A 13,054-nucleotide genomic window follows, 5' to 3' on the forward strand; every position below is an offset into this window, starting at 1 on the left:
CCTTTCTGACGGCACCGCGAGTGTAAAAACGTTCTCACACTCGCGGTTTCGTCAGACAGCTTATAGGAGTTCACTGCTAGACAGTGAGCAGTGGTAGCACAAGCTGCTCAGTGTCTACTGGATGACAGGCTGTATGGTCACATCATACAACCTTGCAGCTTGCCATATAGATGTAGCAGACCTAGATCCTTCGTGGGACGAATGGATTTTCTTTCTTCTCAGACAGGTGAGGAACATAGTTATTTGATATTTTAATTCTCTTGCAGGGGGAAATGGCATCACCGGAATGTGCAATGCAGTAAGTATGGTTTAATTAAGATTTATTAACAGAACCTGTGTCATTCTTTCAATTAAAGGACTTTTTTCTGTGTGTGTGTGTTTTCATACAATGTGACTTTGTGGTTAGTAATGAGGGCATCTTATATACACCTCTGCATTACTAACTTCTGGGTTTGATGTCACCTCACAATACAAAGTTGACATCAACCCCCCAACGATCACCCCACTTGCCACCACATCAGGGCAAGTGAGAAGTGCGAGGTTAAGTGCTAGAATTGGCCCATCTGATAGATGCACCTTTTCTGGTGCAGCAGAGAGCTGATGTTTTCAGCCTGGTGGGTAAATATTCATGGCCCCTTCCAAGGCTATTAATATCAGCCCACAGCTGTCTGCCTATCTTTTGCTGGTTATTTATTATAGGGGGAACCTACAGTGGGTGCAGAAAGTATTCATACCCATTTACATTTTTCACTCTTTGTTCATTTTTTCACATTAATGTACACTCTGCACAACATCTTGCCTGAAAAAAAAAAACAGAAATGTAGTAATGGTTGCAATACTTATGACCATGTGATATTTCAGTTTTTCTTTTTTAATAAATTTGTAAACATTTCTACATTTCTGTTTTTTTTTTCAGTCAAGATGGGGTGCAGTTTGTACATTAATGTGAAAAAAAATAGAACTTTTTTGAATTCACCAAATGGCTGCAATGAAACAAAAAATTAATCATTTAAAGGGGTCTGAATGCTTTCCATACCCACTGTATATCATTTTTTTTTTTTTGGGGGGGTCCCCTATTTTAATAGCCAGTAAAGGCTAAGTATACAGCTGTGAGCTTAATAGTCTGGGAAGCTCCATGCGTATTACCCTCATCCCAGGTGGGTCACACAAAGTCTCATTTCTACTCATCCTATATTGATTCCCTATTCTACAGATAGTAAATTAGAGGCTGTACAGACTGTGCATTTTATGAAGCTCAGCTGACCTAACAGCTTCATCATAGCTTTTAATGGAACTTGTCTTTCTGTCCATTTGAGGTCCATAAATGTGTCAGATAAGAACAAATATCTATGTTTAATCTGGCCCCTGGGGGTGGTAAAATGTGACAATTGCTCTTGTTCCAGAAATGGCCGTGCACCTCCTTACCTCCATGAAAGTTTTATAAGGTTTTGACATGTCCATCATGAGAACATTCCCAATGATCGGTAAAGGTTTTGGTCCAGGTGGGAAATTTTTGTAATTTTCTTGTTTTTGGTTCTTAAAAGCAACAGCCAAAATTAAGATGACAACGATGGCGAGGAGAACAGTGACCGGGTCCATGGTGCTTGTCAAATCTAGAAAGGGAGAACAGGAACTGAGTAATGCTTGTGTTCATATATTCAGAGGGGCTGTTTCATTATAAAAAAGTAACTTTGCAATTTAATTCCTAGCGTAAAGAAAATCATTTGTTTTCCTCAAGAATTGAGAACTTTTTAAAATCTATAGTTCTGCTCTTAATCTACGTTACCCGACCATCTGTGCAGGATATCAGCGGTGACCGATTTTCTAGGAATGGAGCGTCGAACACGCAGCGGCCAGATGTTACAGCATAGTGTATGGGATTTCAAGAAATCCCATCTCCACTATGTGTGCACTGACGCCTCCGGCTTCCCTGCAGAGACACACATGCGGTGCGTCTTTCCAGACCGCAGCATGTCTATTTTTCTTGTGTTGACGCTCCATCTCTACAAGATAAATGTCACCCGTACAATGTATTGGGCGCGGTGATTCCGCACGGTTCGATGAACACATGCGGAATCACCGGCGTTCAAAAGCCGGTAGCGCTTTGGACGGAGCTGACATGTGCTATTTCCAAAGCGCTGCTGATTACTGACCTTTGGAACATACCCTAAAACATCACAATACACCCCACAACTACTGCATTTCCTAATCATACATGTCTAAGCTGCTGCAGAACATCTTAATACATACCTGAGCTCAGGGGTGTTTATAGACAACAGAGAAGGCCAGTGCCAGAACACTACATGGGCATCATTGTAATGCACTATTCTACCTGCGCTGGAGGCGGATGTGGTCCCCCTAACCAGCTGCACTTAATACACACCTCAACTGCTTCAGAACATCATAATACACCTCAGCTGCTGCAGAACCTCGAGGCTAATACACATCTCAGCTACTGCAGAACTTTGTAATACAGACCTCAGCTTCTGCAGAACATCATAACACACACCTCAGCTGCTGCAGATCCTCATAATACACCTCAGCTGCTTCACAACCTCATAAAACACCTCAGCTGCTGCAGAACATCAAAATACAACTCAGCTGCTGCAGAACCTCATAAAACACCTCAGCTGCTGAAGAACATCATAATACCCATCTCAGCTACTGCAGAACCTCATAAAACACCTCAGCTGCTGCAGATCCTCATAATACACCTCAGCTGCTGCAGAACCTCATAAAACACCTCAGCTGCTGAAGAACATCATAATACACACCTCAGCTACTGCAGAACCTCATAAAACACCTCAGCTGATGAAGAACATCAAAATACACACCTCAGCTACTGCAGAACCTCATAAAACACCTCAGCTGCTGCAAATCCTCATAATACACCTCAGCTGCTGAAGAACATCATAATACACACCTCAGCTACTGCAGAACCTCATAAAACACCTCAGCTGCTGAAGAACATCATAATACACACCTCAGCTACTGCAGAACCTCATAAAACACCTCAGCTGCTGCAGATCCTCATAATACACCTCAGCTGCTGCAGAACCTCACAAAACACCTCAGCTGCTGAAGAACATCATAATACACACCTCAGCTACTGCAGAACCTCATAAAACACCTCAGCTGCTGCAGATCCTCATAACACACCTCAGCTGCTGCAGAACCTCATAAAACACCTCAGCTGCTGAAGAACATGATAATACACACCTCAGCTGCTGCAGAACCTCATAAAACACCTCAGCTGCTGCAGATCCTCATAATACACCTCAGCTGCTGCAGAACCTCATAAAACACCTCAGCTGCTGAAGAACATCATAATACACACCTCAGCTACTGCAGAACCTCATAAAACACCTCAGCTGCTGCAGATCCTCATAATAAACCTCAGCTGCTGCAGAACCTCATAAAACACCTCAGCTGCTGAAGAACATCATAATACACACCTCAGCTCTTGCAGAACCTCATAACCCCAGCTGCTGGATGCTTTCACTACAGTGTTTTCCCTGACATAAGAGGCTCATCTGGCAGGTTTCCGTGACGTCTCGGATACTGTACATTGACCCTGTGTCATGGAGACAAGGCATATTTAATATTATAAAAGTTTCAGAACCTTGTGTCTTACTTTGTGCAGCAGGAGAGTCCAGCAGATAGGATCCACGATCCCCGATCTTGTCTCAAAGAAATCTCAGGCATTTAAACTCCTGGAAAATATTTAAGCCACAAGTAAATTGTTAACCCCTGCAGAGCCTCCACCCACAACAACCTCCAGGAAACACAGGAAATGTGTCAGTGACCTACAGAAGCATTGCACGCCCTTCTTGTGCAGATTAACTCTTTAGGAGCATAGCAATAACTAATGAAATAGAATGTATAAATAATATACCTCATTATTCATTATATTTCATTAATTATAACTTTGTCTTGCTTTTACTATGTGAGTGTCTTCGGGGAGCTCGAATACTATGTTCGACTCCCTGCGGCTGCATGCAGACAGTCACAACACACGCAGGGATCACCTGTTTGTTAGGCATGTGGTACAGCTGTCTAACAGCCGTGAGACATGCAGATGCGGGATCTCGATTTTTCATGGACCCATAAGCTAAACGGACCACTGACATGTGAACATCCACATAAACTACATTGGGTTCATGTTCTATCCATGAAAAACAGATGTTTGAATGAAGACGAAGTGCCAGTGATTGATGAGCTCCGTTCATGTGGTCTGTACGTCTGGCTACGGTCTATGTCTTCTGCTATATAGGAACCGTATGACTCATAAATTACCGGTGCACATGTATATAGATAGATCTAGGTTTGTATAGATATTGTTGCTATTTATTCTCCTTTGGCAATGTTGGAAGGTATTTTGATGGTTTTGTGACATCATGTATGTAGCTGATGGAAAACCAAGAGGAAAGTGGGTTGGAATACCTTCCATCTTTGTGGGAACAGTTTAAGGAAGCCCCTTCTCTCTTCTCCATGTGCCCAGTACAGTACACAACGTCCATACAGATATAGTTGGTGGAAGTTTGGTGGAAGAACCAGACCTCTACTCCATCCAACACCTAGACTGGAGATGGTGAGCCCGGAATCTTCAAAACATCAGGGTCTGACCTCACAAATGATCAAGGGTCAAAAATTCCCACAGATGCCTTCAAAATCTTGTAGAAAAAAAGTTATGATAGACGTCATATTAATGCCTTTTATTGAAAGGTGTAGTTTCAGTCCAAGTGCGATACATAGGACAAAACATGAGATCACAACAGGACCAATGTTAGTCTAAGGCACTGCGCACATGCCCATTTTTTTTCCCTTGGATAGAGAAGGTCTATGGCAAGGAAATCACAGCATGCCAGAGTTTGAGCTGATATTCTGTTTGCACTCTGCCACGCAAGTCATTGAGTGCAGGGAAACCATTGGACTGCACTGGGATGTTATCTGATTTCCACTCACTGACAGAATTGAGAAGATGGAAAAAAAGTTTCAAACTATGATCACACTTTGAGCAAAATCTCATTTGCGTGATCAGCCCGAATCTCAAAGATGAGAGAATATACGGCCATGCGCTGCTTCCCTCAGAGTTAAGGTCCTCTGGCGTCTTCTCCGGTTTAGTCTTCCTTTCTCTCTGGGTCTTCATACACATCACTGCCAAGTGTGCCTCATACAGTCACGTGGGCACTACACATCCATGTGGGGCCCAGCCAGTGCTGGAACTATACTGGAAAACCAGAGAAAAAGGATGAAAAAATGGAGAAGATCGAAGAGGAGAGGTAACGGACGCCTTGGTAGGCACTGGGTTAGGAGGAGGTTAAGGGAAGACAGGCCTGACGAGGTATCGCCTACACGATAATGGTCTACAGTACATGTTCATAATGGAAGACATTACATAATGATAATGTAGAAACTGCTACAAAACATGTTAAGTGAAGAGCGTGAGCTGTCTAAATGGGAAGGAGTGGGGAGGGATGGGTAAGGGGGGGTTAATGTTGGGGAAAATTGGAAAATACATGTATTAATATCAAATGTTTTATTGAAATTTTATTCTTAATAAAAAACTATTTGAGTTAAAAAAAGAAGAGGAGAGTTAACGTCAGGACAGATATTGGGAGGGCTGAATAAAGGTGAGTGTAAGAGGGATTTTGTTTTCTTAAACCCTTCCTGACACTCACATTTCTGCAAAAAAGGAAGAATGGCTGACATTACGAATTTTTGTGTTTGTAGTCATTACAATTACAGGGTGACATCGCTATTTGCTTTCCATGTAAACATAGTCTTATTGCTTCACCTTTCCTCCACCTAAAGCTTTGATAACCTCACAGATATCTGGTGTCACCTTTCCTCTAGCAGATAATCCTGGCTCACCTTTTACCTGACTATTTGTATTACTCAATCCAGTCTGTACCTACCAACCTGATGACACAGATTTTCACCCTCGTCTCCTGCTGTCACTTGGCCAGCACATTGCTTGTTTTGGGCCTTATTTTACCCCTGGAGCATACACCATTTTATTATAAACATCATTGATTCCAGAAATTCTGCCTAACTGTCAAGGAGCAAGTTGTTGTCAATTCCAAATACCCAAAATTTTGCCTTGTATTGTTTTAGGCTTGAAACTCCTAATATTGAATGCATTTAAGGCCATACAGGTTTTTTCCAGCACAAAAAAGGTTTTTTTATTTGAATTAAAAATGGAAATCAACAAAATTTACTAATAAGGATAAGAGATTCCATTCAATGCAATTTTTTACCCCAAAATTTGAAATCTCCTAAATTACTTTTTTGCGGATTCAGTGTCTGCAAATTTATTGTGGCAAAATTTCCACCTACCATCCTATACTTCTCATATCATCACATCTCCCGCCTTGAGTTTCATTCAGGCCCATGCACCACTGACCAGCCCCCAAATGACACGTCATAGCTTCAGCATGGCACTACTCGCGTCACTTGAGGGTTAGTTAATGGGGCTCCTCACCGAGAGAGGATCGTAGAATAAGACATGTGGACTGGTAAGCAGCAATGTGGAGCAGAGGAAATCCTATCAGTCAAAAGGTAGTACTGTATACAGCAAAGATAGATAATAGTAGGAGGTTAAGACCTAACTTTTAATATAAATGACTAAAAACAGAGGAAACATATTCAGACAAACAATACCACAACAAATATAAAAAATATAAAGTGCTCAAATCTCACCAGTTCACGTGAATAAAAAATGGTTCTGTGTTACTCCTTTGATGTCCAGAGCATCCCATCCATAATCATAGGAGAAAGGAGGGGTATTCGCGTGAGTCTCCCGTACTGCTAAGGACAGTTCCCAAGTATGGTCCTGTCTAGGGTTGAGCGACTTTTACTTTTATAGGATCGGGTCGGGTTTCACGAAACCCGACTTTTTCAAAAGTCGGGTCGAGTGAAATCGGCCGATCCTATAAAAAAGTCGGGGTCGGGGTCGGCCGAACCTCGAAACCCAATGCAGTGCATTGGGTTTCCAATGGTTCCCAGGGTCTGAAGGAGAGGAAACTCTCCTTCAGGCCCTACGATCCATATTTAAGTGTAAAATAAAAAGTAAAATAAAAAATATTGCTATACTCACCCTCTGACGCGCCCTGGTACTAACCGGCAGCCTTCCTTCCTTAGAATGAGCGCGTGAAGGGCCTTAGATGACGTCGCGGCTTGTGATTGGTCGCGCGACCGCCCATGTGACCGCTCGCGCGACCAATCAGAAGCTGCGACGTCACTGAAGGTCCTTCAAGCGCTGATTCTTAGGAAGGAAGGCTGCCGGAAAGAAGCAGGGCGCGTCCAAGGGTGAGTATATTCCTATTAGGTATATACTCACCCTCGGACGCGCCCTGCTTCTTTCCGGCAACCTTCCTTCTTAAGAATCAGTGCTTGAAGGACCTTCGGTGACGTCGCAGCTTCTGATTGGTCGCGCGAGCGGTCACATGGGCGGTCCCGCAACCAATCACAAGCCGCGACGTCATCTAAGGCCCTTCACGCGCTGATTCTAAGGAAGGAAGGCTGCCGGTTAGTACCAGGGCGCATCAGAGGGTAAGTATAGCAATATTTTTTATTTTAATTCTTTATTTTACACTTAAATATGGATTCCGATACCGATTTCCGATATTGCAAACATATCGGAACTCGGTATCGGAATTCCGACACCAGATTCAGAAGATCGCCGACCTCATGGCCGATCCCCCACACAGGGGTCGGGTCGGGTTTCATGAAACCCGACTTTGCCAAAAGTCGGCGACTTCTGAAAATAGCCGACCCATTTCGCTCAACCCTAGTCCTGTCCTATAGAATGTCCCTTAATTCTCTTCTGATGTGTTTCATCCACCAGTTACAGTGGACTCATCAGGGGAGTGTAAGTATGTATTAAGGATTATTAGAAAGTTCAAAAATTAGAACCATAATATAATCATGGGGACAAAAGTATTTAAGAGTTGCCCAGGTAGAAGGGGACTCTATCGCACAGTGCTGTAAGACTATCAAGATACTAGCAAAGGCCATATCAGTAATTAAAGCATAGTTTTAAGAATGAATACTTCACCCGTATTCTGATTTCAGACTCTATAAGTCTTAGTTAGGGAAACTTTGTAGGTGATGACTATTGTTAAAGGCGAGTTGCGGGGTTATTTTTTTGTGGATTTCTATTATTATTGTTGTGCATGATGCATTTGATACATAGTTTTAATTGTCTAATGTAAATAATTTAAAATATATCTATTTCAGGTAGGTGATAAGTGTTAGCACTGGTAAAAAACTGAATCTGAGCAACATATCAGTAGTGATTGGTCACACTGGACCCAAACATCCAGTGGTTTGCCCAACAGTTAAAAAAGTTCTGTTTGGGTACCAGAACCATTCCCAAACCCAATTCACATTCATAGGGTGCCTGAGCATACGTCTCGGATACTGTACATTGACCTTGTGTCATGGAGACAAGGCATATTTAACATCATAAAAGTTTCAGAACCTTGTGTCTTACTTTGTGCAGCAGGAGAGTCCAGCAGATAGGATCCCCGATCCCCGATCTTGTCTCAAAGAAATCTCAGGCATTTAAACTCCTGGAAAATATTTAAACCACAAGTAAATTGTTAACCCCTGCAGAGCCTCCACCCACAACAACCTCCAGGAAACACAGGAAATGTGTCAGTGACCTACAGAAGCATTGCACGCCCTTCTTGTGCAGATTAACTCTTTAGGAGCATAGCAATAACTAATGAAATAGAATGTATATATGATATACCTTATTATTCATTATATTTCATTAATTATACCTTTGTCTTGCTTTTACTATGTGTCTTCGGGGAGCTCGAATACTATGTTCGACTCCCCGCGGCTGCATGCAGACAGTCACAACACACGCAGGGATCACCTGTTTGTTAGGCATGTGGTACAGCTGTCTAACAGCCGTGAGACATGCAGATGCGGGATCTCGATTTTTCATGGACCCATAAGCTAAACGGACCACTGACATGTGAACATCCACATAAACTACATTGGGATCATGTTCTATCCATGAAAAACAGATGTTTGAATGAAGACAAAGTGCCAGTGATTGATGAGCTCCGTTCATGTGGTCTGTACGTCTGGCTACGGTCTATGTCTTCTGCTATATAGGAACCATCTGACTCATAAATTACCGGTGCACATGTATATAGATAGATCTAGGTTTGTATAGGTATTGCTGCTATTTATTCTCCTTTGGCAATGTTGGAAGGTATTTTGATGGTTTTGTGACATCATGTATGTAGCTGATGGAAAACCAAGAGGAAAGTGGGTTGGAATACCTTCCATCTTTGTGGGAACAGTTTAAGGAAGCCCCTTCTCTATTCCCCATGTGCCCAGTACACAACGTCCATACAGATATAGTTGGTGGAAGTTTGGTGGAAGAACATGATCGGCGCGCAAAGTCCAGACCTTTACTGCATCCAACACCTAGAATGGAGATGGTGAGCCCGGAATCTTTACAACATCGGGGTCTGACCTCACAAATGATCAAGGGTCAAAAATTCCCACAGATGCCTTCAAAATCTTGTAGAAAAAAAGTTATGATAGACGTCATATTAATGCCTTTTATTGACAGGTGTAGTTTCAGTCCAAGTGCGATACATAGGACAAAACATGAGATCACAACAGGACCAATGTTAGTCTAAGGCACTGCGCACATGCCCATTTTTTTCCCTTGGATAGAGTAGGTCTATGGCAAGGAAATCACAGCATGCCAGAGTTTGAGCTGATATTCTGTTTGCACTCCGCCACGCAAGTCATTGAGTGCAGGGAAACCATTGGACTGCACTGGGATGTTATCTGATTTCCACTCACTGACAGAATTGAGAAGATGGAAACAAAGTTTCAAACTATGATCACACTTTGAGCAAAATCTCATTTGCGTAATCAGCCCGAATCTCAAAGATGAGAGAATATACGGCCATGCGCTGCTTCCCTCAGAGTTAAGCTCCTCTGGCGTCTTCTCCGGTTTAGTCTTCCTTTTTCTCTGGGTCTTCATACACATCACTGCCAAGTGTGCCTCATACAGTCACGTGGGCACTACACATCCATGTGGGGCCCATCCAGTGCTGGAACTATACTGGAAAACCAGAGAAAAAGGATGAAAAAATGGAGAAGATCGAAGAGGAGAGGTAACGGACACCTTGGTAGGCACTGGGTTAGGAGGAGGTTAAGGGAAGACAAGCCTGACGTGGTATCGCCTACACGATAATGGTCTACAGTATATGTCCATAATGGAAGACATTATATAATGATAATGTAGAAACTGTTGCAAGACATGTTAAGTGAAGAGCGTGAGCTGTCTAAATGGGAAGGAGGGGGAGGGGTGGGTAAGGGGGGGGTTAATGTTGGGGAAATTGGAAAATGCATATATTAATATCAAATGTTTTATTGAAATTTTATGCTTAATAAAAAAACTATTTGAGTTAAAAAAAGAAGGGGAGAGGTAACGTCAGGACAGATATTGGGAGGGCTGAATAAAGGTGAGTGTAAGAGGGATTTTGTTTTCTTAAACCCTTCCTGACACTCACATTTCTGCAAAATGGAGGATGGTGACAATATGAATTTTTGTGTTTGTAGTCATTACAATTACAGGGTGACATCGCTATTTGCTTTCCATGTAAACATAGTCTTATTGCTTCACCTTTCCTCCACCTAAAGCTTTGATAACCTCAGAGATATCTGGTGTCACCTTTCCTCTAGCAGATAATCCTGGCTCACCTTTTACCTGACTATTTGTATTACTCAATCCAGTCTGTACCTACCAACCTGATGACACAGATTTTCACCCTCGTCTCCTGCTGTCACTTGGCCAGCACATTGCTTGTTTTGGGCCATAATTTACCACTGGAGCAGGCACCATTTTATTATAAACATCATTGACTCAAGAAATTCTGCCTAACAGTCAAGAAGCAAATTGTTGTGAATGCCAACTACCCAAAATGTTCCCTTGTATTGTTTTAGGCTTTAAACTCCTAATATTGGATGCATTTGAGGCCATAAAGGGTTTTTTCCAGCACAAAAAAAAGTTTTTTTTATTTGAATTAAAAATGGAAATCAACAAAATTTACTAATAAGGATAAGAAATTCCATTCAATGCAATTTTTTACAAGAAAATTTGAAATCTCCTGAATAATTTTTTTGGGATTCAATTTCTGCAAATTTATTGTGACAAAATTCCCACCTACCATCCTATACTTCTTATATCATCACATTTCCTGCCACGAGTTTCATTCACCACTGACCAGCCCTCAAATGACACGACATAGCTTCATCATGGCACTACTCGCGTCACTTGAGGGTTAGTTAATGGGGCTCCTCACCGAGAGAGGATCGTAGAATAAGACATGTGGACTGGTAAGCAGCAATGTGGAGCAGAGGAAATCCTATCAGTCAAAAGGTAGTACTGTATACAGCAAAGATAGATAATAGTAGGAGGTTAAAGGTACCGTCACATTAAGCGACGCTGCAGCGATCTAGGCAACGATGCCGATCGCTGCAGCATCGCTGTGTGGTCACTGGAGAGCTGTCATACAGACAGCCGAAGTCACTGGGTAACCAGGGTAAACATCGGGTTACTAAGCGCAGGGCCGCACTTAGTAACCTGATGTTTACCCTGGTTACCAGTGTACATGTAAAAAAAAAAAACACTACATACTTACATTCCGGTGTCTGTCGTGTCCCCCGGCGTTCTGCTTCCTTGCACTGTGTAAGCGCCGGCCGTAAAGCAGAGCGGTGACGTCACTGCTGTGCTCTGCTTTACGGCCAGCCGGCGCTGACAGTGCAGGGAAGCAGAACGCCGGGGGACACGACAGACACCGGAATGTAAGTATGTAGTGTTTGTTTTTTTTTACATTTACACTGGTAACCAGGGTAAACATCGGGTTACTAAGCGCGGCCCTGCGCTTAGTAACCCAATGTTTACCCTGGTTACCAGTGAAGACATCGCTGAATCGGCATCACACACGCCGATTCAGCGATGTCAGCGGGTGATCCAGCGACGAAATAAGGTGCTGGCCTTTCTGCTCCGACCAACGATGTCACAGCAGGATCCTGATCGCTGCTGCGTGTCAAACACAACGATATCGCTATCCAGGATGCTGCAACGTCACGGATCGCTATCGTTATCGTTGTTAAGTTGTTCAGTGTGAAGGTACCTTAAGACATAACTTTTAATATAGATGACTAAAAACAGAGGAAACATATTCAAACAAACAATACCACAAATATAAAAAATATAAAGTGCTCAAATCTCACCAGTTCACGTGAATAAAAAATGGTTCTGTGTTACTCCTTTGATGTCCAGAGCATGCCGTCCATAATCATTGGAGAAAGGAGAGGTATTCGCGTGAGTCTCCCGTACTGCTAAGGACAGTTCCCAAGTATGGTCCTGTCCTATAGAATGTCCCTTAATTCTCTTCTGATGTGTTTCATCCACCAGTTACAGTGGACTCATCAGGGGAGTGTAAGTATGTATTAAGGATTATTAGAAAGTTCAAAAACTAGAACCATAATATAATCATGGGGACAAAAGTATTTTAGAGTTGCCCAGGTAGAAGGGGACTCTATCGCACAGTGCTGTAAGTCTATCAAGATACTAGCAAAGGCCATATCAGAAAAACCATAGTTTTAAGTATGAAAACTTCACCCGTATTCTGATTTCAGACTCTATAAGTCTTAGTTAGGGAAACTTTGTAGGCGATGACTATTGTTAAAGGCGAGTTGCGGGGTAATTTTTTGTGGATTTCTATTATTATTGTTGTGCATGATACATTTGATATATAGTTTTAATTGTGTAATGTAAATAATTTTAAATATATCTATTAAAGGTAGGTGATAAGTGTTAGCACTGGAAAAAAAAAACAGAAGCTGAGCAACATATCAGGAGTAGTGATTGGTCACAGTGGACCCAAACATCCAGTGGTTTGCCCATCAGTTAAAAAAGTTCTGTTCGGGTACCAGAACCATTCCCAAACCCAAATCACATTCATGGGGTGCCCGAACATACAGTGTTCACCCGCTGTCATGTGCA

General features: G+C 42.4%; 1 protein-coding gene across 6 annotated transcripts in view; it reads right to left on the minus strand.

The window, feature by feature from the left end:
* The window catches only part of LOC138638765 (cytochrome P450 2K4-like), a 55,552-nt gene that overhangs the window by 20,738 nt on the left and 21,760 nt on the right, over positions 1–13,054 (minus strand). For 2 of the 6 annotated variants that reach the window (XM_069728332.1, XM_069728326.1), the window contains exons 2-4: positions 8,498–8,576; positions 3,635–3,713; positions 1,426–1,613 (exon numbers count right to left, since the gene is read on the minus strand). In XM_069728332.1, the coding sequence (XP_069584433.1) occupies positions 1,426–1,599 (174 nt within the window). In that variant the 5' untranslated portion in view covers positions 1,600–1,613; positions 3,635–3,713; positions 8,498–8,576. Of the gene's footprint in view, positions 1–1,425; positions 1,614–3,455; positions 3,474–3,622; positions 3,714–8,497; positions 8,577–13,054 lie in introns of those variants that run through there. The other 4 variants (XM_069728330.1, XM_069728328.1, XM_069728329.1 and 1 more) reach the window with 4 other exon arrangements.

The sequence above is a fragment of the Ranitomeya imitator genome, chromosome 5 (genome assembly GCF_032444005.1).
Source record: "Ranitomeya imitator isolate aRanImi1 chromosome 5, aRanImi1.pri, whole genome shotgun sequence".
Classification (NCBI taxonomy): Eukaryota; Metazoa; Chordata; class Amphibia; order Anura; family Dendrobatidae; genus Ranitomeya; species Ranitomeya imitator.